The 24,330-nt window shown below is 43.3% G+C and overlaps 1 protein-coding gene across 1 annotated transcript; it reads right to left on the bottom strand.

The window, feature by feature from the left end:
• Positions 1-12,542: 12,542 nt before the first annotated feature.
• CMTR2 (cap methyltransferase 2) lies at positions 12,543-21,410 on the bottom strand. Its single transcript, XM_086758290.1, has 2 exons — positions 21,383-21,410; positions 12,543-19,503 (listed from the first exon to the last, which is right to left on the bottom strand). The coding sequence occupies exon 2, from the start codon at positions 19,482-19,484 to the stop codon at positions 17,193-17,195; it is 2,292 nt and encodes a 763-aa protein (XP_086614416.1). The 5' UTR covers positions 19,485-19,503; positions 21,383-21,410; the 3' UTR covers positions 12,543-17,192.
• Between the last annotated feature and the right edge of the window lie 2,920 nt (positions 21,411-24,330).

Here is a 24,330-nt window from a genome sequence, read left to right as displayed (position 1 = left end):
AAGTGATGGGGATTTGTCACCTCCACATTCAGGACTTGTCCACGTGTGACTTACACAACCACTGCAGTAACACAGTGCAAAAACAACAGCCTATCCTCACTCTTGACAACCAAGCCTAGGAGGGTACAGCTCATGGAAAAACAGGACCAAAACCTGAAACAAAGACCTGCCCAGGACATGGGGAAGAACAAGGTGGAAGACACAATGCTGGAAGCACTGGGTTCCCAAAGCTAATAGCAGCATGGATGCAACCTAGACGAAAGCTTTACATGTTGCATTCCCATTGAGTAATTAGTGGGAGATCTAGCTTTGTGTTTTTAAGGTTGTCCTGTATCTTGCTAGAGGGGTATGTAGACTACAGATGTGCAATAGAGGCTGTCTTCATTACTCTGCATTGGCAAAACAGAGCTGTATCCTAATAACAAAAAGCAGACCTGAGCTGAAAGCTAGGACCACTGTGAAAGCCAGAATCTGAAGTCCAGGACAGAAAAGCAGATGTCTCAGGTCTCCATCAAAAGGGGCTACTTCTAAAGTGCCTCCACCTTCTGGTCCGTAAAGCAGTAACCTGCAGACCAACCACATCTCAGAGTGTAAAACCTCCACTAGGAACACCACACAAGCCCCAGACGCCATCAGCACAGAGTTGGCTGAACTATTCACAGCCAGGGAATTAGCTAAACAGTTTAACTCATTTGCCTGCCTAATCTAGAGCACTTAAATACCGATATAGTGATCCAAGCTGCCAGAGGTATTTTAACCCTCGAGACCCCAGGATGCTAAACACTGGTTAAGAAAGCAATTTTAAATATACAAATCTAATTTCCTTCAGCGTTTAAGTCACTGTGAATGAACTGTTCATCCATCCTTGCCACCAGCTCTTGTCAGAAGGAGGATTCATTCAGCTCCATCTTGCATGCAATGCCTGCTTAAAATATTGAGCTGAATCAGGAGATCCTGTCCTGGAGGAACAGGTAACCCTGCCCTGAACCTCTGTGCATCACGCAGCATTAATTTATCTCTGCAAATTAACAGCCAGAAGCAGGACAGAAACAGAACAACTAATAAACTGGCATAAACTGATGGATTTTGAGGCCTGGTATCCACCTCCCAAAAGACATGTCTAAGGACATCTGGGCTAAAGGATTGCTCCTTCAAGTACAAGTAGTAATACAGTAAACCCTCTTTCTGCTGGATTTGGTCACCAGAGAGCTGTGCCAGCTGGCCAGAAGGGCACATATCCTAATTAAAGATAACATGTAAAAGCCCAAAGCAACAAAAAGAGAGATTCATTGGTGGCATCTGGCAAGTAACAAAAATAGAGAAGCTTTTGGTAACAATTCAGTGAAAGGAAAACTAAAGTTTACAGGCATCACTGCTGGAAGGCTCTTACAGAGGAGAGTTACATATTGTCAATTGGCAGATTTAAGCACTGTCTGGGAAATGTCAAACGCTGTCAAGATATGACAAAGCGCTTTGCAGCAAAGCCCCTAGCAAGGGGCTCGTGTGGGCTCATCTCTGGGAATGCAGGCTGATGGGTCATCAGCCCTGCCAACAGAAAACAGCTTATTAGCAGTTGGTACACAGAGTACAGTACCGTCAAAACAGAAGGTCAGCCCACTGCGACAGCCAGCACCTCCCTCTAGTACCTGCAGCTGCATTTGCAGGCCAGCCCTGCTGTCAGGAGTCCTCTCCGATGGGTCAGGTCAGCACTCACAGGCTTCCGAATTCCAGCTTTCCGGGAGCTGCACTCAGCCCATTTCAGGGGAGGAAAAACAAAAAAAAAAAAAAAACAAAACAAAACAAAAAAAAAAAAAAGATGAAGACATTAAGACATTCCTTAAATCCATTAGGAGACTTCCAGGAATTCTCCCACCTCAGGGAAAAAGAAATTAAAGGAACAATTTTGTTCAGTTGTTCTAACACAAAATCAGATCAACCACTGCAGCAGCAAGATAGCTATCACTAGAGCAGAGATCTTTAAAGCTCTGAAATCAATAGCCTTGCCTCTAGCTTCCAGCTGCATGGGATTGCTTTATACCACTTGACACAACACCCAAACCAAAACACCTCCTGTGAGTTATCAGTTTAACAGCATTAAGGTTGCCCACAGGATTAGCCATTGGCTTCTAACCTCCCCCTGCCTCGCCCCTTCGTTGGTACCTACAGCAAACCTCCAGGTCTGATTCAACCCTAGCATTAGGTTGATCTTATGAAATGGTAACTAAAGCAGCTTCAGGAAGAAGACCACAAAATCTTCCTTCCTTATTAGATTAAGCCCTCCTGTCTCTGATGGCAGGCCAAGAGGCTGTTGTGGGAGTCAAGCAGCAACCGAACAGCTCCAGAGTCCGGTCAGGGGACGAGGCAAAGCCTGGAGAAGAAGGCCAGTTGTGATGCACTTGGATCTGAAAACCACACCATCCCTTCAGAAGAGTCATCCCCCTCTGGCACTACAACTACAGGGGCTAAGACTCCAAGAGACACCTGTTATTTTTCCTGCCCTTGCATGGCACATGAATATTTAAGCAATAGACGCCTTTGCATCACCTCTGAGATAGGCAGTTGAGAGCTATCCTTTGAGGCAAAAGAAGGAGGAAGAGAGGAAATGCAGGACAATATACCTCCCAAAGAAGATTAAAGAATCAAGGCTTCATGAAACCAATCCATGATCTAGATGTTTTGTATCTGAACAGATGTTACTGTACTGGGAATGGCAAAACACTAAAATCCATTGCACAGGGAGAACAGAAAAGCTTTGGAGATGAGCACAAAGTACAGTGCTGTAAACTCTTTAAAAGCCAGCGGAGCACACCTCCTCCCGGGGGTGGCCAGCTCTAATTGCCACATTGCTTCCAGTAATGATAGGGGGAAGAGAGTCAGGACAGCTGCAAAAAGTAAATGAGACTTCTCAAAGCGGGAAAAAGGAAAGAAAATAACCAAGATCTTTTTACCATGCTATTTGTGACAAGAGCCATCGAAACATGAGAGTTGGTGATGGACAGCTGGGGAGAACAGTCAAACAGAATTCAACAAAACAGTTCAGATGACATGAAATCAGACTGAATATTAGCATTCATTAAAAAAATTACTTCGTGCTTTGCTTTACCCTAGCAGTACCTGTGTCACACGGTAAATATCCCGTTCTGCTGCCCAGATGCAGACCAAGAGCACTCCTTTCCCAAAGGCAACTGCCACAGGTCCAAGGCAAGGTGAGGATGGGACACCATCTCTTCCAGCCAGCGAATCTAGGGAAGAAGAGCTCCTTCCCAATCCAACACACTCACTTTCACAGGTGTTTTAGTGGCTGTGCTGCTTACAGACATGTATGGTAGGATGGGCAATTGCTCATGGGCTTGTCAGAGCCACTGCAGAAGCAAAATCCAAAGCTGTTAGCCTAACCTTTCTTCTGTTCTGGTTTCATAGAGGTAGTTCAAGTTTTGAAAATAACTCCACAGGACTCACCTTTTGTGTTAGTGATCTCATCTTCATTAGGCTTCGCCCTCTTTCTTCAGTAAAAAGGAAAGGGCAGGGGGAAGACTGAGCAAATCGTTTCCCTTCCACAGGGAGCACTTGCTCAGTCTTCCAGCACTGGGAGGCAAACTGCCTCTTGGTGCCAAGGCACAAGGTTCAGCACAGTCCTGCTAGCAAAGAGTTTGGCCCAGGTCTCCCTTCTTGATTCCTGCTTTCTAACAAGCATCCTATTGCTAAGCCAGGATTAAAAAAAAAAAAAGGGGCTTCCACATAGCTAAGGAGGGAGACCCAGGCTCCCACTCCCTCCTCCTGCCTTCCACAAGAGACCTAACACCCAGAAAAAATAAGATCCAGGAGTCATCAGACATAACATCTCATTTATTCCTTAGAGCTGCCCCTGTTCTTTCCCCCATATCATTATGGTCAAAATACACAGCAATTACAGTGCCCCCCCCTGCAGCTCCATTCTCCACGAGGTTCTGAAGGGCAGCTCTGAAGTAAACAGAGCCAACATCAAGACCTGCATCCCAAAGCTCAGTGGAAAGCAGGCAAGTCAAGACCTTGACAGAAAATCAGTCTTCCCCAACAAGCCACCTAGGACAGATTTCTGTGCCCTCTGCTTTGCAAAGGTCTGCAATGTCTGACAGCATAAATTCAACAAATCACTCCCTTTTGTTGCTTTACAGCACTCCTGTTGTGACAGCATTGCCTCCAAACTTCCTGTTTCCCCTACAGAACAAGGCTACCCCAGCACCTAAACATCAGACAACAGGTTTGCCTGATGCTTTACACTCAGGTACAGATCAAGCACCATTTATAGTGCTACTGGAAGCTGGTGGCTACAGTTCAGGTAGCTGTGCCTTTAGACAAATCCCTCCTCCAGGCACAACCTCATCCCACCTGCCATAGCCCCTCACACTCAGTCCCCTGATCCTGAAGGCACATTTTTAATTGCCCCCAAGTCCTAAACTCCAGGAGTTCCAAATCTCCCCTTTTCCAGACCTCCATTTGCCCGGCACTTTGCAGCTCCAAGCATTTGAAAATGTCATTATCCACTCAAATGTCTGCTTTACTGCCTGGACTGTGCTCCATCTCCCATATCCAAGGTGACACAGCTCTCCCCCTTCTTTTACTGCCCAAGCATCGCCACGTAACCAACCAGCAGTGGGCTCACATCTGTTTTAGAAAGCCCTCTCTTTCCCCTCAGCTTGCTAAAGCCACTTTTCTAGCTCCCCTAGAGAACAGTTCAGCCAGAAGCATGCAGCTTTGCTCATTTTCTTTTGGAAAGAAGTTGCATCCCAAATCCAGAGGTGATTCCTTTTCCACAGGGCCAGCTGTGCTGTGACAGTCCAGAACTAGATGTCTGTACCACACCAACACAGCAGGTATCTAGTATCCAACTAGGACTCCTAGCACACAGTAGTAACCGACAATTCTTAAATAAGCAGAGAATTCACATTTCTTCTTCACAAGGAGGGGTGTGCTTTTATACAACAGCTTTCCAGTCAGCTCACTACAGCAGATCAGTGGCCTACACTTAACTCATTTCCCAGTACTTGCTGGCAGATCATGCTGGGAACAGATTTCCTGAGTCAGAAAAATCAGAGTCAGGTAAGATTAATTTGCTTTTAACATCCGGCCTCAATTTTCCATTGCTGGTGAGGTGTTCAGGCAGCCCGCGTAATAACTCCTTGTGCAAGGACTGTGTGGTTAAAACCGATCGCAGGTTTAAGACGTCCCACTTGAACTCACAGATGGGTAAGCAGCAGAGGGTACCACCAATTTCCAGAGTTGTGGTTGACCTGGAAATGCCCATCAGGTATCAGACTCTGCAACAGACACCAAAGTAGCATAAAAGAGAATCTCTGCCCCAGAATAATCAGGAATTACGTTATCAGCATGAACTTGGGTGAAGACATCTAGTTTTTGGCCATTAACTACCTTATCTTCAAGGAGCACAAAAATTGAGCAGACCACCTTTAATCAAAAGGCCAAGACTAGAAAGGAATACCCTGACCACAGAGTGACCCTGGCTGTAGTGAGAGAATAAAAAAAGTCAGACGCATAACACCTCTTCCATTTAGGTTCCAGAAATCCTTGACAACGGAGAATTATTCCACTAACCAAGTGCTTTCCTACACAATAACTTGTGCCGCTTAGGGTGATGCAGCCGTGCATTTGAGTGTACACACATTCAGTGTGCACAGGCTTGCAGCTGGAAGCTTTACATCCTTCTCTCCATTGCTGTTGAAACATTTTGACTCCCCAACCCTAAACTCTGCTTCTGCAATAATTCCCCATACAGGCAACTACAATTTCAGGCATATCCCATGAGCTGCCGACAAAGTGATGCTGAAAGTGTGACTGTTCACAACTCAGTTCTTCCCTTAAACAATGGGATAGAGAGGAATGTGTGCAGATACTTCAGAAACGCACACAACCTAAATACAGAAGGACAGTATACGTGACATGGAAGTGAAGAGATAGAAGCAAGACCACTGGGTTTGCCAGCTGCCAAATCAACACCTGGTAATGACAAAAGTAAAGGAGATTCTAACTGCTTTTAAAATGTCAAGAAATAGCTGCTTACTTGCCTGATGTTTAGGGTGGAAAATCCCTTTATAAGATAAAATTAAACTTCATGATGTCCTGGTGACCCCGTTCAACCCATCTTCAAACAGATCATCTGAAAGATCTCAGCTACTTCACGTGCAAGACTGGACACCTGCAATCTCTCCCTGCCAGTGGTCCTGCTGCCTCTTCCAATCCATTACTCATCACTTTCAGATGCCTGCTGCTCACCAAGGTCAATTAAGGATGAAGGAAAAAAGGACAATGACAACAGTAACCAGAGTACGATATTAAATAACTGCCAGCAGAGCTCTGAAAGAGAAGTGACAGATAGCAGGAGATTACTGTACACGCTTCCACATTGCAAATGCAGGACGGACAGGGTAACTATCTGCTCCCCAGGCCTGGAAAACCCAATCCACTCAGCAGCAGCACTACTCACATCTGCAAGCTTCCTTCCCTAAGTTTTAAGAAAAGAGGAGCTTCACCTTGATCCAGATCCAGCCCACCTGCATTGTACTGCCATTCTGAGGTGTTCCCTCTGCTATGGAGCACTCTCAGTATCAAGGCACAAAACCAGAGATCACATACACATGCAAGGTTGGGTGCAGAGCATCCAGACATACTATTCCAAGCAAAACTGCAGAGCAAGAAAGTCTGTTTTATCCTCACCCAGCTTGCAAGAAGCATTAACAATACTTGCATTACCACTTTTCCTACTTAGACGAATCCTTGCCATCCCCACTGTCTGGTTCACTAAGAAGAAAATACTGGCTCTGGATCAGCCCTCTCCTTATTGTCTTTCTTCTCCAGCACCGCCACTTCCAGGTCAGACATCACTGCTCTCAATTCATGACTTGTTTTAAAAGTGGGTGGTTTTTTTTGTTTGTTTGGTTGGTTTTTTTTGCTGTTGTTGTTGTGGTTTTTTGTTTGTTTGGTTTGGTTTTTTTTTGGGGGGGGTGTTTGTGGGTGGGGAGGTTTTTTGTTTTGTTTTTTTGGGGGGTTTTTTTTTTTTTGTTTTTTTTTTGGGAGGGTTGTGGGTTTTTTTTGTTTTTGTTTGTTTGTTTGTTTTATTTTACATACTATATTTGCCATAGTGCTCTGTGCTTTGAGGCTTGTGTTTTCAAATTCTTCTTAGCAGTTACAGACACTAATCAAAAAAAAACAAAACAGAACAAAAAGCTCTCCTGATCATAATAAGAATAGCCAGGGCTTTCATGAGAAGTCTGATACAGAAAGTGAGGAAGATCTGAAAGACTTTTCTTCTGCAGTTCAGGCAGAGTCCTCAAAAATGACACAACAGAACTGCAGAGGGTCCCATCAAAACATGCAAAGCTCTAACTCATGGTTTGCTTTTTTTTTTTTAACCCTCAGCTTCATAGGAAGATCAGTCCCTTAGCCATGCCTGCCACACCTCCTCAACAGCAGCTTTCAGATCTATGTACCTCTTTCAAGGTACCTGGTTTGCCAGTGAGGCCCATCACAGCACCCTGCCCTGCTTCAGCAGCCAAAAATCAGCATATTGATTTGTCCCTGCTTATCACCCAAGGCTGTATTGTAAATGCCTGGGAAGACTTCTTGGTATAGACAGCTCCTCTGAAATTAATGCATCTTGCACTAACAGAGCCTAGGCCTTAATATTTCAGGAGGAACCAACATTTCATGTGTTGGTCCTGTTCCAAAAACTTCTGCTTCTTACATCACATGCACTAGAATCAAATAAAGCATTATGGTTTAGCTAATTTTTTCTGCTCCATATATCTCCACACGCAAAAGAAATAGGCTTCTGAATGTGAAATGGAATCTCTGAAGTTTCTGTAGAGCTTCACTTCCCAAAAAGCAAATATTTACATCCACTAGCACCAGCTGCCTCTTTTCTCCTCCATTTCATTTCCAGATGCATTGTTGGTGCATCTGCTCTATCAATTAAAACTGATTTACACAAGACAAAATCAAATCCTTAATACAACCCTTCAGTGGAAACGAGCAACATCTAAAATTGCACTTACATCTTCCAAAATTCCCATGTCCCATTTTCTCACCTTCACTGCTTGAAAAGTGTTTTGCTCTGCTCAAGTCCATAGGGCATTCCTATAACTGAAAATAAATAAATAAATAAATAAATAATTCAGCCTTATTCTCCTGACTTGCTCCTAGCTCCTGCCATCAGTGATTACCACAGTGGGGGTCAAGGGGAAAGCAGGTGTTGTTTCACTGTTTGTTTTCACGATCTCACCATTTTTTCAGGCTTATCTTTAGGAGAGCAAGGAGCAGTGATGTAGTTTGGCTCCTGCCCTGAGCCAACCTCACAGCGCTCAGCAAGGCATCAAACAGCACATGACTGGTAAAGCAAAGCAATACCACAGCGCTGAGGAGAAGCTTTGCCACCGTACAGCACCACCGCTGCAGGTGTCCTCCTTCCTCAGAAGAGCTATCAGCCTCTGACTTGAGGGTTTCCCTGTTGTCAACAATCCAGTGGAAGCTTCAGGTCAGGAGGGTTACTTACCAATCCCTGCCTTTCATTATCACAGCATCTAGGAGAACTTGACATCTTCCAGACACAGCTCAGACAGGCTTGAGGTGGGACAAGAAGAGCATACAGACAGCACAGCCTCAATTTGTACTCTCTGGAAACAAGACAAAAGCCCTCTGCAAACTACACAGGAGGTTCTGTCCACGTTTTCCCCAGTTCCTCGTACAGCTGAACACCTTTGAGACTCTGCTGGCTATTTTAACAGAACCTCGCCCTCTCAGTCTCTGCATCATAGATGCAGTCATTCCCTCTATCTTAATCCTAGCTTCAATTTAATCTCTGCTGCAAAAAGCCACAGAAGTGGAGGCCTCAAAACCTCATCTACTTTCAGGGGAAAGAATAAATATACAAGTTGGCTCTAAGAGCAGATGGTGTCTAAAGGAAATTATGATAATTAAGCTTCAGAGTCTTACATTTCCCAGGGACTACTTCACTCCAGCACCAGACCTCTAGGCCAGTGCAGCAGTTATTAAAATTATACGTTTCACCACATTTTATTAATTGCTAATTACTGCTTCATTACTTCCACTCATGCTCCTGAGACTGCTGCTCCCACCATTTCCTTCAGGAAGTGGTTCAGGTCACTTCAAAACTGCAAAGAGCGATGTGATGAGTAAAGTTAGTCATTGAAATGCAAACAGGTATTCTCAGCTGCTACACGTGCTCAGACCCAAAGCTGTTCTAAGGTCTGTCACATTTACTAAGAACACTTTTTAATCAGGATCACACTAAAGAACTCAGAAGAGGTCTCTAACCTCTGTTCTAGCTCCACTTCAGCAAACCCCACTGTCCCAGCATCCGGTCTCAGGAGCTGTGGCTGTACTGTCTGTCCCCTCCGTAACCCACTGAAGCTAGCCAGACTGAATTTCACATCTGAGGCTAATTTGCTTCCTATTCAAACTCCCCTTCAGAAGCCTGAGCAAGTACAATTAGAATCTGGTCTCAGTTTTCTCACACAGAGCAGTGACACCTCTAAGCAGAAGGTGCAGGAATTGGTAATTGGACAATATCCAGAGCTCTGAACAGGTTTCCAAGTCTGAAAACCATATTGAAGTACAGAAAACTCACAAAACTAGTTGCATAATTAAGAGTCAAGCCACCTATAAGAATATAAATTTATGAGCTTGTACTACCCTGTTTCATAATGGAAACAAAGCCAATTTAGGTTTTACTCAGTGCCAGTGCTATTAACTGTGCATCTTAGGCATAACTGTACTTCTCTATAAGTCTAAATTTCATTAACACCCTGAAATCAATTACTTTTTGATTTATAGTTGAGGCCATAGTACTGGCAGTTATTAAACACCCAGCCTACTCTGTTATTTCCATGCAGAGTGCAAGCTCACCCTAGTTGAAGACCAGCCTCTCCAGTGTTCCCACCAAGCAGAGGTAAGTTTTTGAACTGGATCTCCTCTCATTCCCAGTGTTAGCTGGATCCAGATCCCTTTCAGTTTGTGCTAACACTCAATGCCAGTTCCAAGAGATGCAGGGCTGCTCTGTGTTCTTCAGGTGTGACAGCAAGCCTGCGCTGCTGAACATCACCATGTCTACCAGCCAGGAATCCTACAGCCACCCCAGTCCTAGACTAATCCCAAACACATCCTGTGCCACTCATCTACTCCAGGCAGGGCTCTACATACCGTCCACACAGCTTGCGGCATGGTTTTCTCAAGCTACACAGCTCCGTACTTTCTATAAGCATGGCTGCAGTAATGAAGGCAGGCAGCCTCAGCTGCTCAGAAGGTTCTCGTGATTCAGATGTCCCCAGCAGCAGCAGCCATCCCACCCCAGACCCACACTCCTCCGCTGAACGCTCATCTGTCAGAGAGCATCATTATTTGAGGGAACGTGTAGCTATTCAGCAGCCACCTTGGAGCTGAGTTTAATTGTGACCCCAAGACAGATTTCATTACATTTCAACTCAACGACACAGAGTTGTGCTCTGTCACCAACCTGGGGCAGTCAACTGATTATGAAGCAAGTATTTAATCACCTTAACTCTCTAGAGACTTAAATTAAGGCACTTCACCACCACAGTCCCTTCATTCCTTAGTCTAATTGAGGTTTCATTACTGCCTGGCTACTGGGTCATTGTTTTGAGGCACAGGTATCTGACAGCTTAGGACCTGGGGGTACCTCCGCACGAGCCGTCATTTGTATCAGGCAGCATTCACCCATTCATCTCTTCGCTACACAGATAATGATCTCTGGCTTCAGCAACAAATAAGATTTCAATATTGATCCACTTCTCTCTGCTGTCCCCCAATTTAGAGAAATCAATTCGCCAGTAAGTGACAGTCACTTCTCCCTGCTGTCCCCCAATTTGGATAAATCAATTCTTTAACAAGCAACAGTCATCCTCATTCAGTAATGCACTATGAAGATGCACTTTAACAGACGTCTTCAAGTTTCCTACAGAGGAAAAAATACTGTTTTAATAAAAGGGGCCACTAACTGTGGTGCACTAGTTCAAACATGAGTTGTCTTACAGGTAAAATCTCATCTCCTCAGACTCTCTGGGAGACACTGAGAACCTTACGCAACACAGCAAAAGACAATTTGCTAAATATCTGTTCAGCCAGGGGGAGAGCCGATCTGCTTTGTGCTCAGTGATTTGGCTTAGCTTGCAACACCAACTAAACTCAAAAACTGGCAGGCATACTAGCATATTAAGATCTATCAAAACTCAAATAAGATTTATAATGAACGTAATACAGTGTATACATTTACTTTAAGGACTCAAGTAGTAACATAAGGAGTTTAAGGTCTGCAGCAGCAAAATTAAGACTTTCACATTTCCCTTTACTTTCTAACCTGCCATTTGCTTCAGGCACTGGTTTTATTCTGTTATATTGGGAATGCAAATGTTTCATAGAGCTGTTTACAAGTCTGAATACAATTCTGAGCATTTACATTTCCCTGTCATTCAGTAAAATCACATTAAACAATATTTCCACCCAAATCAACCTGACAATCCTCCTAATGGGCTCTTCCAACTCAGGCTCCCATTTCAAAGATCATTCACTTCCAAACTCCTCACATCCCCTGAAGTACATTTTGACATCAACAGTCAATGCTTACAGTCTAGAGCTTCACTAAAATCAAGTGAGACAACACTGCCCTGCGTTTCAGCTTACATACAACACCACTTGTAGTTTAAAAACTTCTCCAACAAATACCTACTAATTGTAAGAAAATTAAAGGAATTGGAAGAGTATTTCTTGTATCATCTCATACCTCTAGGACACAGAATGGTTCTCCCCAGCTCCCTAGAGTTCACTTGCAAAGCAGAAAAGCAATTAAAAAAACATTAGCGTTAATAATTGCAATCAAAATTAGTTAGCAAGCAATCTCAAGATGTATCAGACAGCCAAACCAAAGATAACCAGCTGGAACCCTTGTCAGTACAGCAGAGCCAACCCTGAGGAACAAGGCACACAGCTTTTTCTTAATACCATTCAGTGAAGGCAAGCACTTAGAATGAAAACATCCGGATAAGGATTAACAACAGACTTCGCACACAGAAGTACAGTGCGTAACAGCCGTGTCCTACCAGAGTGGCTGCCAAAGCCAGGAGAAACTGAAGATCCTTAAGACAAAGTCCTTGCTGTTAAAGTAGGTTACAGCAACTACACAAGGGGACAAAAATGGCAAAACTTGGTGAAAAGGCCAAGGGAACCGCATGCCTGCCTCCTGCACACTGCTTCGACCACGTTTGCACCTGAGGTCTCTCTTTGACCTGGTAAACAGCAAAGATAAAGACAGTTGAAGAAAGTGAGAACCAAACACCATCCCACTGAAGAGGCTGTTCCAACGCCCCTGCAGCCTTCACTCATTAAGGACAGACCCAAATGGCAAGATCAGGGAACCGTGGCTCGAAAAAATGAAATATTAAACCTCCCCAGACTTCTCCATCCTGTTCTTCCTCGCTTTGTTCCACATTTGGTAAAGAAACACGTGAATAGAAACATTTAAAACCTAAAATAAAATACTTTATTTTCTCCAAATAACAGTTATTTTCCTTTCCTTTCAAAAAAGGTATTTTAACACTCATTTGCAGACCAAATGAAAATACGTAATAGACATGTAAACCAACATCCCTTCATCCACTTAGAAAAATACAGCCATCCTTCAAAACAAAAGCACACACGGGATTAGTTACAATGCAAAACCTGCACGGCTGTACAGTCCTGGGGGTTTCCACACTTGCAAACATGAACACATCTGTGTGTGCAAGAAATGCTGCACACAATTGGTTAACCGTTTGTTCAGGTGGTCACGCCTCAAAGCCTTTTTTTTAAGAATTTTTAGCAAATCCCATCAGCTGTGTGTTATGTCAGCCTCTCCTGGCTGGTGGAAAAGCTCCTGCATTTAAATGTCTCCTAAAGGTTCTGCCTGTTTTAAGTGTCTACAGCCACCAGCTAATTCTTTTAGCAAATTTCATTCTTAAGACTTGAACTCAGCTTTGGACCCATAAGGAGTCACAAGGGAGGGCTCGACAGCAAGCCAGATAATTGCCTAAAGAGTAAGCAGTGACCAGGCATGGGCCAAGTGCATTTCTGGCACAAACAGCTCCATTTGACCCTCAGTCAAGTGACTGAATTGCACCAAGAGCTGGAACTATGGGTATCAGTATGGCATTCATGAAAAGAGTTGGATGAATGAGATGGAAAAACCATCACCAGACTTTGGCAAGGAAATGTTCATCTCAGTCTTCACTCCCTAAAGTGCTAAAAAAAAAAAAAAGACTGATATTCAAAGGCTACAAGCTGAAACTTAGAGGTTCTGGTTTAAAAAGTGGAAAATCAGGGCAAGTACTGATAAACAAACCAACTTCATACCACCCAAAATGGTAAGACAAGTTACACAGAATTTCCTCCACTTCACCATTAAGAACTAATACGCTGAAAGTCAACCATAAATTAAAGAGATGTCAAAAGACAGTTTTCAGGCACAGTAACAGGCTATAAGGCTCTGAGGCTTCAGCTTACTGGTCAACCCTTGCTTCCAGTCAATCAAGGACTTGATGCTATGCTGCATCCTCACGCACCTAACCCAGTGACCAGAACTCAAGGTGCATTTTTCTTTTCTCCTACTTTCTACCTGGGCAACGTTAACCCCTTTCTGGTAAGTCCTAAATTGTTTTTCTAATAGAATACAATTCTGCTACATATTCTACTTTTGCAACCAGTAATTTGATAGAACCAGCTTAAATTAAAATGAATAGGCACCAATTAGTACTCTTTTAATAGACTACTGGATTTCATACTATAAATCTCTATCTTTTTTAGAAATTAAATTGGAAAGCCAGTGGCAAGAACACATACAACCTGTGCACATCCAAATGCATGTAAATACAACACAAAATTAGTAAAATTAAGTAGCAAGTCTCTTAAATTTAATGGAATTCAACTTAAAAAAAAAAAAATCAGCATTTTCACTTGGTGGAGTACCCAATTTATTCCATCCTCATGCAACTGATTTCAAAGTGTTATGCTAGCTTAAAACCAAAGATGCAACAAGCTTCAGAAAAATAATGTAGCTCATAGCTAATCATTTGGCCTAGACATCGGTCCTTCATTGGAAGCCTGCAACAGCAGGGCTGCAAAACTAGAATTACCTCAGGGCTGCATGAATCTTGATCACATCATAACGTACATTCTCCACCCCCTCTATTTTCCTCAGTGCAAAACCTTAAGCTCCTAATTATGAAAACCAATACCCAGTTCATCTTTAAATCGGTAAAAAAAAAAAAACAACTTAAAAGCAGCCAGGATACTGAGACACTTCATCAGGTGTCACCCAAAATCAAATTGGCCAAAAACTGCCAGCCTCTATAAAGGCAGGAGTCATCAGCCCCTCTCCACAAAGGTTAATGCATTCTTCCCGTGCATCCTTACATATTCTAAAAGTCACAACAGAAATTAAGTGTCACTTCTCTCAAATAAATCTTCGGTCTAAAGACAGCTAGGACAATGCAGGATTCTTACCATTGAAAGGACAAGTGTCATTCCTAACTTTGAAACTCCTGCCATTACAAAAACAATAATTAAAAAAAAAAAAAGACTCTCCAAACCAAATCCTTTCTTTTTAACAGGAACTGCTGCTGTCAAAGCATTTCTCCTGTCATCTCCCCATGTCTGCCAACAAACAAAAAAGCTCCAGAGCAAACTGGACATCAGATTTCCTTCGGTTTAGAGATCTGGCTTTCCACAGAAGAGCCCGCACACATTTTGGGGCGGTTACTTCCAAACAGATTGTTTCCCCACTAACTCAGTATAGCGTATCTTGAAGTACACAGTCCTAACTCCCCCGAAGCTCTGTGACCATCTAAAATGTTTTCTCCTAAAAACAAATTAAAAAATGGAGACTGATGACACAGGGAGCGATGGGACAGAAGGAATCGCAAGTCTGCACAGTTTGTCATGTGTACAGAACAGACCAAGGAAAGCTTCAAAAAATAAACGTATTTTCTCTCACGGTCTGTCAGTAACCTCAAGATTTTACTTTACCTATAAAATAATAATTTTAAAATAACTGGACTAAAGTTGGTAAGAAAAAACTCAAGTTACCTAAGTACCTACTAGACGAGATGCTTCTGGCTACTCACGCCTCCATGGCAGAATATCACAGTGCAAGTGCACCCATGCACTTGAAATCTCTCATCTACCCCTGCTTTAAGAGACATCTCTTCAAATGCTTCGGCTCAGCGGGAGTTTGAAGCATTAATCACTTCTGAAACAGTGGCAGAAACACAGGGGTGTCTTTGGTGGACAATATCTTTACCCTGCTTTTTTGCTTCAGATAAAGATGGCTTTTACAGGTGATCTTTGATACTGACACCATCAACCATTCTTATTAAATATTTCTTCTCCCTTCTTTATTTTGGTTTTCAGTATCTCTTTTATTCCTCAATGAAGTTCATCTGTGGCCCTGCTCACACTCTTTACAGTGTTCAAAAAATTATTTACAGAAGCTATTCCTGCATCTATCTCCCAGGCTGTAGCCTCTGTTCCCTTCCTGGTCTGAAAGAGGAAGCATGACTCAGCTCACAGCAAAAAGAGTAAGTTCATTTAAATAAATTAAAACAGGCAGTGACCAATCCCACCAGCTTTTGTTTAGGCAGCTTCTATTTACATGCAACTGTAAAGAGCAAGATTTTTTTTTTTAGAAAATGTTATGCATTAGTCAGACCTGAGCTACCAACTCATTCACTTACCAAATTTTTAAATAAAAAAAAAAAAAAAGAACTGTTAAATGTATTAAACTCTGCCCTGATCAATGTGGCAAGAAAGCCTATTAAATGTGCAGCACCTTGAGACAATACAGTTTTTCAGCAGCATTTTTAATCCCTTACCAGTAATCAATTATCTTTCAAGCTCCCATATTATATAATTGGAAGGGCTTCCAGAAGGTGACTGGTAACTCATAAGGAGACTACATTTTCCCTCTAACTCGTCTTTCGACTTTTTTCTATGAGATCTTCCACATATCAACAGCAAAGTCATTTTTCCTTTAAACATAATTTCTCCCCCTGAGCAGGTTTTGCCACATAAACTGCAAACTTAAAACTCAATGTTAATATATACAAGTTAGACCTCAAAATTTAGCTCTCAAAGGAGCAATATGGAAAATAAAATTTGACTCCCTTAAAGGAACTGTCAGTTACCAATTTCATCATTTTTATCCTTAAGGGGAACCAACTGAAATCCTAATCGTACCTTCCCAAAGAAAGTTATTAGATATTTCTTCAGCTTAACTCTCCTGCAGTGGTACCCAAAGCATTTCTTGATACATAAATCCGTGTAGTATCATGGTTTTAGCCTGAAAACCATTTGCAGTTCCTCATTAATAGCTGCTGCTAAAGATGCAGGTCTTCACTTTCTCTCAGGAGTCTCAAGTTATTTTAAGGAGGACCCATAAGCTATTTAAAAATAACATAACAGCACATTCATTGATTGGCAGACAGAGTCATAAAAAAACCTGTCAGAAACCATGCAGCCTGCTGCTTTTCACATAAAGAAAATTAACACCAAATCGCATCTTTCCCTGGACATCTCTGCTGCTGCTTACAGGCACTCATTTTTAACCCAGCTGTTGTGAGACAGCTGCCTGCTCACAAGACACTCATTCTCTTACTTCAGGCTTACAAACTGGTGAGCATTCTGGCCCAAACGTTATGCTTTGGCTTCTACAAACCCTGGAAAAGTAGGCAGGTGTGTCAGAGCTTCCACGTTTTGCTCCACAGAAGAGGACTAATGTCACAAAACAGAGTCTCTCATGATCTGGCCTGAGGAAAACAGGTATAAAGCACCACATCACCTCTCATTGTGAAGGCCACAGTTCCAATCTAGATGGCACACTTAAATTTCATCACAGACAGCTGTGACAGAGGAGAAGCAGTCTCTCCACTTCAGCCACTGTCCCTCACAAGTGCCCCACACCCAAGATTAAGCCTCAGGTCAGGCCAATATGGTGCAAGTGGGATTGATACCTTAAAACATCCTCCCAGTGCTAACAATGTCACACCAGGGTTTGACAGGAACAGCATTTTTAACACCTTCTACCTGCCTGTGAAACAAGGTCTAGCAGCAGCAACTTGCTCAATTCTAGAATTATTCTAAAGTGAAATATTGCTAGGCATTTGCTGCTGCTTAGCTTGCACAATCAAGTGGAGCTGTCTCTTTGCAATGGCTGTGTTCAAATCCCACAAGAACTCCAGCAGCTTGCCCTGCAGGAGAACCTCCATCGGCACGAACTGCAGAACTTGCTGGGGAGAGTCTGTGTCTAGTAACGAGCTCATGAGTTTACTCAGGTGCTGCAGATATTCAGCAACTGGATTTGGAAGGCCTCGGTAACCAACACACAGCAAAGCGGCACTAGTCCTTAGTGGCTCAGGGGAGGTCGGGCAAGCGAACGTGATGCATCTGAAACAGCAGTGCAGTATAAAGACCAGCCCAGCTGTGAAGCGTGTAAAACAAGAGAGAATAGGCAAAATCAACGCGTCTCCCACTGTAAGCTGATTCAACGAATGCAGAACGCACTCCAAAAGCTGCTGCTGGTATCTTGGTTCTCCATCATAAAGCAAAGAGAAGCTGGAAGTCTGTGTGGCCGAATCCAGGAACTTTATTTCCATGCTGGGTTGGCTTTCGGTATCACAAAGGGATGGAAAGTCCACCACAAGGCACTTGAATTGGTCATTATGTCTTTCATTTAGGACTTCCTGATGATACCTGGAAAGATCAGACACTTCTGCCAACAGCAGCTCCCCAGGAAGAACTTCACATGAGTGACAAGACTGCAGCACTTCTCTGCTTTTCAGCCTCCCCCCCAACAATTCGTTCATAGCTTCATTAAGATTTTCCAAGACTTGACCATCACAAAATGGAGAACATTTTACCACTGGTAGTCGTTTTCCTTCCAAGACGTACCACAAGCTACACTCGAGGGTAGAAGACGATCCTTCCAAGATGCACGTTTTACCAGCATTATTTAAACTATGTTCTTCAGCCCAGTGATTAAAATAACCCTTGGCCACTTTATCATTCCATGTAAGGGTTTCCAGCATCTTCCTCTCATTGTATGTACTAAAATATTTGCTTCTTTGCCCAAACCATTTTGCATTCATGCTGCAACCAGTCTGAGATTTCTTGACAAGCCAGTTATTTCTGGCAATGGGTTTCATATGAAGTCTTTGCATGAAGAACTCTACCGCGCAGTCTCTTAACTTGTCCAGTTTTGCCTGCTCTGCTTCTTCCATGCACTCAAAGAGGTGGATGTTCTCAGAGATAGTCTCTAGCTGGCACTTATGGAAGAACATACAACACTCTTCATGCATTTTAAGAAAAGATTCTGGTAGCATATGGTGGGGAAAAAGTGCTTTGTTGACCATTTCTGTTCCAAAGTTCTGTATCATCTTTGAAAGCAGCGGATGAATGCTTTCTCTGCCCATATAACGAAGACAAACCACATAGGCCTCTGAGTTTCCAGCTTTGCTAGTGGCTGGCTTAAAGACATGGACCTCCTCAAAAGAGCAGTTTAGCAGAAAGAGAAGATTGGTAGAACAGTGTTCAAACAGCGTGAACATCTTCAAAACAAAGGACCCCCCGGTGCCCAGGATCATTAAAGCTGTGACTGCTTCACAGTAATGAAGGGGTGAAACGAGAGCCTCCTGTTCACCTGGATTTCCCTGGCAATCAAAGCTGCCATCAGCAGTTACCAAGTGAACTGTGGTCATATTACTTACAAAGTTCTGAAGTCCTGTTAGATGTTTCAATGTCATCACATCACCGGTGTTATCTGGGCCAAAGTACCACCAAGGCAAGGTATTTGCTATAAGACGGTCATCCATGATCATCATCAGGGTGTCGTTTGCTTCATGATACGGGTTTAGAGTATTAGCTACCCAATTCCAGTCGCAAGGGACACGGTGGGATTTCAAGTAGTGATTGAGGCTGGCTATAAAAGCTCCAGGTGCTTCACAGAGGTGGACAGAATTCAGCTCTCCATCCTGAAGAGCTTCTTCAGGGAGAAGAGGAAAACTGCACAGGATCTCATGAAACTTGCACCACGCCTGGGTACACAGCTCAGCATTCACAGATTTCTTCACATGAGGAATTATTTTCCCTGCTTTATTGGTAAATGAGGTGTGCTGATGCCATTCAACCAGGTTCTTATCACTCAGTTGATTCTTCACTTCATTCATTGAGTCCTTCAGAGCCAGGAGCGAGTGGAATTCCTTGTGATCGCACGTAAAAGCATGACTGGGATCTGGTAGCTGCCATTCATTATTTACTGGCTTAGTGTAACTAAATTTCTTCGCAAAGAGCTTCTCAATTTCAGAAAGTATTTCAGGACTGAACTTCTCAAGGTTTGCAGTCTTGTCAACATAAGGTTTCTTACATTTGTTCATTCTTGGATTGATTCACAACCTGGAGAACAGCAGGGGAGAAGAAAATGTCACTCCAATCACAAGTGTATAAGCAAAGGGGTTTTTTAACAAAAATTTCTCCAGCTTAAGCTCTGTTTTCTAGAATGAGAGAGAAATGCTTCACAGAACCACACACCAATGAGGAAAATAAGAGGAGGCTATCCTGAATAAGGCTATCTGGAAATCAGGAGGTTCACAGGCTCAATAACCCTTTACACTACTTACATAAAAAGCGAAGAAGAATTGGCTGCTGCTTTGGCTCTTCACTGACCTCTGAATAGTCTGCTCAGTATATAGGTCTAAACACTTAAATACAAATATCTCTGTCACAAAAGAGAACATATCACAGGCTACAAAAATTAACTAGATGTCCCAGAAATCTTTTCAGCTGATTATGGTAGTATTTATTAGAGAGCTTCTAGTATGGAGAGTGGGGAGCCTCAAGTAAAGGCCGCTTTCAGAGGGAGCAGAGCTCCTGTTTCCTCCTAACTCACACCTCTTCCACAAAACCATGCATGATGCTGGGAGAACCCCTCCACTGGCACCCCCCCAATAAAGACGCTTTAGCTGAAGAGATCCTGGCAAGAGGTTTAACACCAGCTTGCAAGAAAAACCCCTTTTCTGTGCTCAGCATTACAGCTCTCTGCCAGGCTACTGCAAATCCTTACACCTAGCCTTCCTTACTGGAAAAACAGTGATAAATCAAGTGAGAAGACACTTTCTTGCATCTATGGTCAATGCTAACTCGTGCTTCACATTAAAGAAGAAAGTAGTGCGAAGTGTTGTGCTCTGAGTGGATAAAGGCAGACTAACAGAGGCATGCTCAGCACAAAGCTAACGAGGCTGCTGCCATCTGCTCCAGCACAAAGCACACAAGGCAGAAGTTCGGTTCAGAAATCAGCCAGCCAGCAATCTGTTCAAAACTAATATGTTCATCTAAGCAAACTAATTTAATCAAAACTACCACGAGAGAGGAGATCCCTCAGCATATCATTTTGATCATCCCCCAAACCATCCCATTACCTCAGAAACAAAACATTATGATCTTAAGTATTACAAATGTTAATGAGTTAAAAATGAAAGAGTTTATAAACTTTGGAAACAAACAGGACAAAATGTGACCAAACCTAAACACCTTACACTTCCCCTTGAATCCATGTAGCATCTCAGCCCACAGCTCCACAACTGGCCCCTCTCATAACCATCAGCCCTCTGAGAAGCACATGGTTAAGTACATACAGGTGAAGTTTCATCCCTCATTTCCCCAATGCAATTGCCTTTTGATAAGCACAGTTAGTTTCATTTCCTTTTATGCAGCTGTATTTTGGCTGCAATCCTTTCTCAATACTGATGCTGGGGAGAAGGGGAAAATAGGGAAACACAGGAGAGCACTGTGCCCTAAACTAGTTTTACTGCATCTTTAAATACCAACTGTGAGCACAGCCTTTTAATTATGGCTCACACCAGCAAAACCGTGAAAAAACTATGATCCAAAGCACAAGAAAGCAGGCAGGCTGTCGCTTGCCATTTTTTTGTAATTATTTCCAGTCCCCATTGGCTTGGACTCGATACAAGCCCGCTGAAGGGCTTTGGGCTCCTCCCCACCCTGCAGCCTCTCACACATCCCAGCGCCGGGGAAGACCCGCCGCCCCGCACGCCAGCTCCCTCCTCTCGGATCGGCCCTACCCAGCAGCGAGCCCCGGCACACGCTGGGGGCTTACAGGGCCGCGGGGCCCCGAGGAAAGCCGCTCTTCCCTTCCCGCCCGCCGCCCCCTCCGCCACAGCGCGGCCCGGCCGCCTCTCTCCGCCCCGGCCTCTCGTAGAGCCGGAGCCGGCCGAGGCGCCTCCCCGCGCCGCCCGCTTGCTACGCGAAGCCGCACCTTCCGCGCGGCCTAGAGGAGCCTCCGCTCTTACCCAGCGGGCTGCTGCGGCGCGGCGGCAAGCGAGGCAGGCCCGGCCCCCTCACTCCGCGGCCCAGCCCCGCAGCCTCGCCCCAGCCGCTCCCGCCCCCGAGCCTGGACGGCTTCTACTTATTTTTTTTTAAATAAATACAGAACAATTTTCGGGAGCAAGTTTAAGTAGAGGGAGACCTGGAGTGCCACCCATCACTATTGTTATTGGGAGAGGGTCAAGCTCCGTTTTGCCCAAGTGAAGGCTGCTCTGGTAGGGGAGGAGACAGGTCACCTGTTCAAGGCCATTTCATTCACAGGAGCTAAAAAGTTGACTGCTTTTCACCAGAAAACCCTGCTCATTTGAGCTGCCTGGCATCTGCAGGGGTGGAGCAGAGGAGCAGCCTCCCAGTAACAGTGCAGCCCAAAAGAAATAAAAAAACATATACAGAGGTTACTCAGCTAGCACTTACCACACAATAATACAGGTTGTTCTGAGGAAAAAAACAGGAAGAAAGCTTTGTTGCTATCTGCTAGCAACCCATGGGAGAGGAAGAGCTGGGGCTCAGTGCCCTGCGTCCTGCATGACGACTTGGGATACCTGCCCTGCAGAGCCAGATGTAGCTGACGACAGAGCAGAGCCAAGCGCCATCATCTTCCACACCACATCTCAGCACATGCTCTCCGGGCTGGCCTCCATCTCCAGAGTCAGCAGTGACCCTGCTCAAGAGTTCGCTTTGGTCCCTGTAACCCACAAGCATTCACATAGCAGTTGCTTAAGAAAACCCTTGCGCATGATAACCCACTTTACTGCCCTTTCTAAATCCCCAGGAAACCTGTTATACCCAACTCGGGTTAGCAAGAGGTTTGAAATATTAATAGAGCAATAGCGAGCATCCACCCATTGCGGCATCCCTGGAAACACACATACACTTTGTAAACAGCAAAACAGCACCTAATCTGCAGGCAGAGGCAGGAAGGTTAAAGCAGATTAATTACTACAGCAGTCGGAGGGTACAAACTGCTCTCAAGGTTTTAAATGTTGCGGGGATTTTCCTATATACAGGTTAGGGAGTGAAGTGCTTGCCAGCCCTTTTGGGAACAAACAGCTGATGATGTAGCGTGAGTTAGCAGAAATCCTTCCAGTTTAATGCGAGGCTTCCTGCTATTGACTTCTGTGCTCTCACATATTTCTTGTTGATGAAGCTCAATCCAGCCCTAAACCAAAAGTAGTTTTAGCACAAAAAGTCAGTACTACATGTACGAGGGACTCCAGCACTGATACAACTAGGGAATATTTTGCTAGAAACTTAGTAATTGGTAGAAAATCAAAATAACATATAGGCAAGTGATATTTTCTCCTGCTGTAGATGCATTAGGGAACTTGCATATTAAAGTAATAACTGAATATATAAAATCTATAAACAGAAAAACTTCCTCCCTCCTTTTAAGCTACTCACTTGCTTTCTAAAGTGAAGGAATATTACTACAAAATAGAATCTTAAGAATAGAAAAAAAACCCTATGCAATCCGTAAACGTGAACACAAGACTAAAATTTATTCTTTAAAATCCTTGGAAAAAAATAGACTCTATTTTTAAAGATAAAACTGCCATATTAACCCCCAAAAAGTAGCATAACAAAAAGATGCTTACCAACTACCTCCCAAGAAAGAAGCTTTACCTCATGAGAAAGAGCCCAGCTGCAGATGGAAGGTTTGTATGTATGTCTGCAGTGCCCCTTCACCCTTTGATTGGCCTGTTTGAAAATCACTTTCCAATCAATCGACATCTTTGGCTACTTAAAGGCGGGAGGGAAAGAGGGGCAAATTAATTAAAGCAGGTAAGTAGTAGGTGAGGGAGGTAGCTGGGGGTTTTGTGGTTTCTCCAGTGCCTGTTGTGGTCTCTCTTTGTTTGTACAGGGTATGTGGTAATGTCATTGCTGAAATCTTCTCTCATATTAAGAGAATTTAAAGTTAATGGAAGTGTCCAAGATATGTTGTAGTCTAAAATGCTTTCTTCTTGTGTTTATAGTAAAAACCTGAACAGAGTTTTCCTTTAGTTTTGTCTTTCTCTCTGATGTCTCTAGTAATGCTGTAATGGTTCAGTTACCTTTCTTTTGTGATTCCTGTGTGCTCATACATGAGCCCCAAGACTTATGCTGACTGAGTTCTGTTATTTAAGTGTTGAGAGTTCATTCTTTTTAATCTTCTTTTTAAACACTTAAATCATCTCTCTACATACTCTTGAATTCTTAAGTATTTGGATAATACCAGTGCAAGGACAACTACAATTCCCAATGTGGAGGAAAGTGGGATGCGAGACTATTTGGCCGTACCCTGTTAGGCTTTTACTGTGGCTTGTAGCCTCCTTATGTCGCAATCTGATGGACTAGTGTCTATAAGGCTTTCCCAAAATACAGGGGAGAACAATTCATCACTGAGCATGCAACATTATGAGATTCCTAGCTAAAAGAAATCTAAGTCAATGGCATGCTTAAGAAAAACATGATGCTTTTTCTGAAATTAAACCTTTAACTCAGCTTGTGAGCTTCAGTTTCTTCATATGTTTTCCTAAATGTTTTCAAGTTAAAGCAGAAATTCATGTAGATACTCTACCTTATGCTAAATAATATCTTTTCTGTCTATGTGAGAAACTCAAAACAGGAACATAACACTTTCTTCCTGGATTAGCCTCACTTTTGTGGAACTAATCTTTTAATAGATAGCTGATCTTCTCTCCTTATTCCTGTTGGGTCATAAGATGTGTGCACAGCTGTAGCAGTGAAAGCCCTGAAGTATCTCTTTTTAAAGGTACATTGTGCAGTTAAGCATCAGAAATTAGAAATCTAATTAAGAACAAAGTAATCTTGTTTATGTCCTGGTTTTGGCTAAACCATCACACTGATATTTTTCATGGTTAAAATAGCAAAATGCAAAAA

Source organism: Chlamydotis macqueenii, chromosome 13 (genome assembly GCF_036417535.1).
Source record: "Chlamydotis macqueenii isolate bChlMac1 chromosome 13, bChlMac1.mat, whole genome shotgun sequence".
Lineage (NCBI taxonomy): Eukaryota > Metazoa > Chordata > Aves > Otidiformes > Otididae > Chlamydotis > Chlamydotis macqueenii.
This window is presented reverse-complemented; position numbering and strand designations above follow the sequence as displayed.

What these genes read in the sequence shown, in the direction of transcription:
- CMTR2 (XM_086758290.1), bottom strand. Translation starts at nt 19,484, where the DNA reads ATGAACAAATGTAAGAAACCTTATGTTGACAAGACTGCAAACCTTGAG.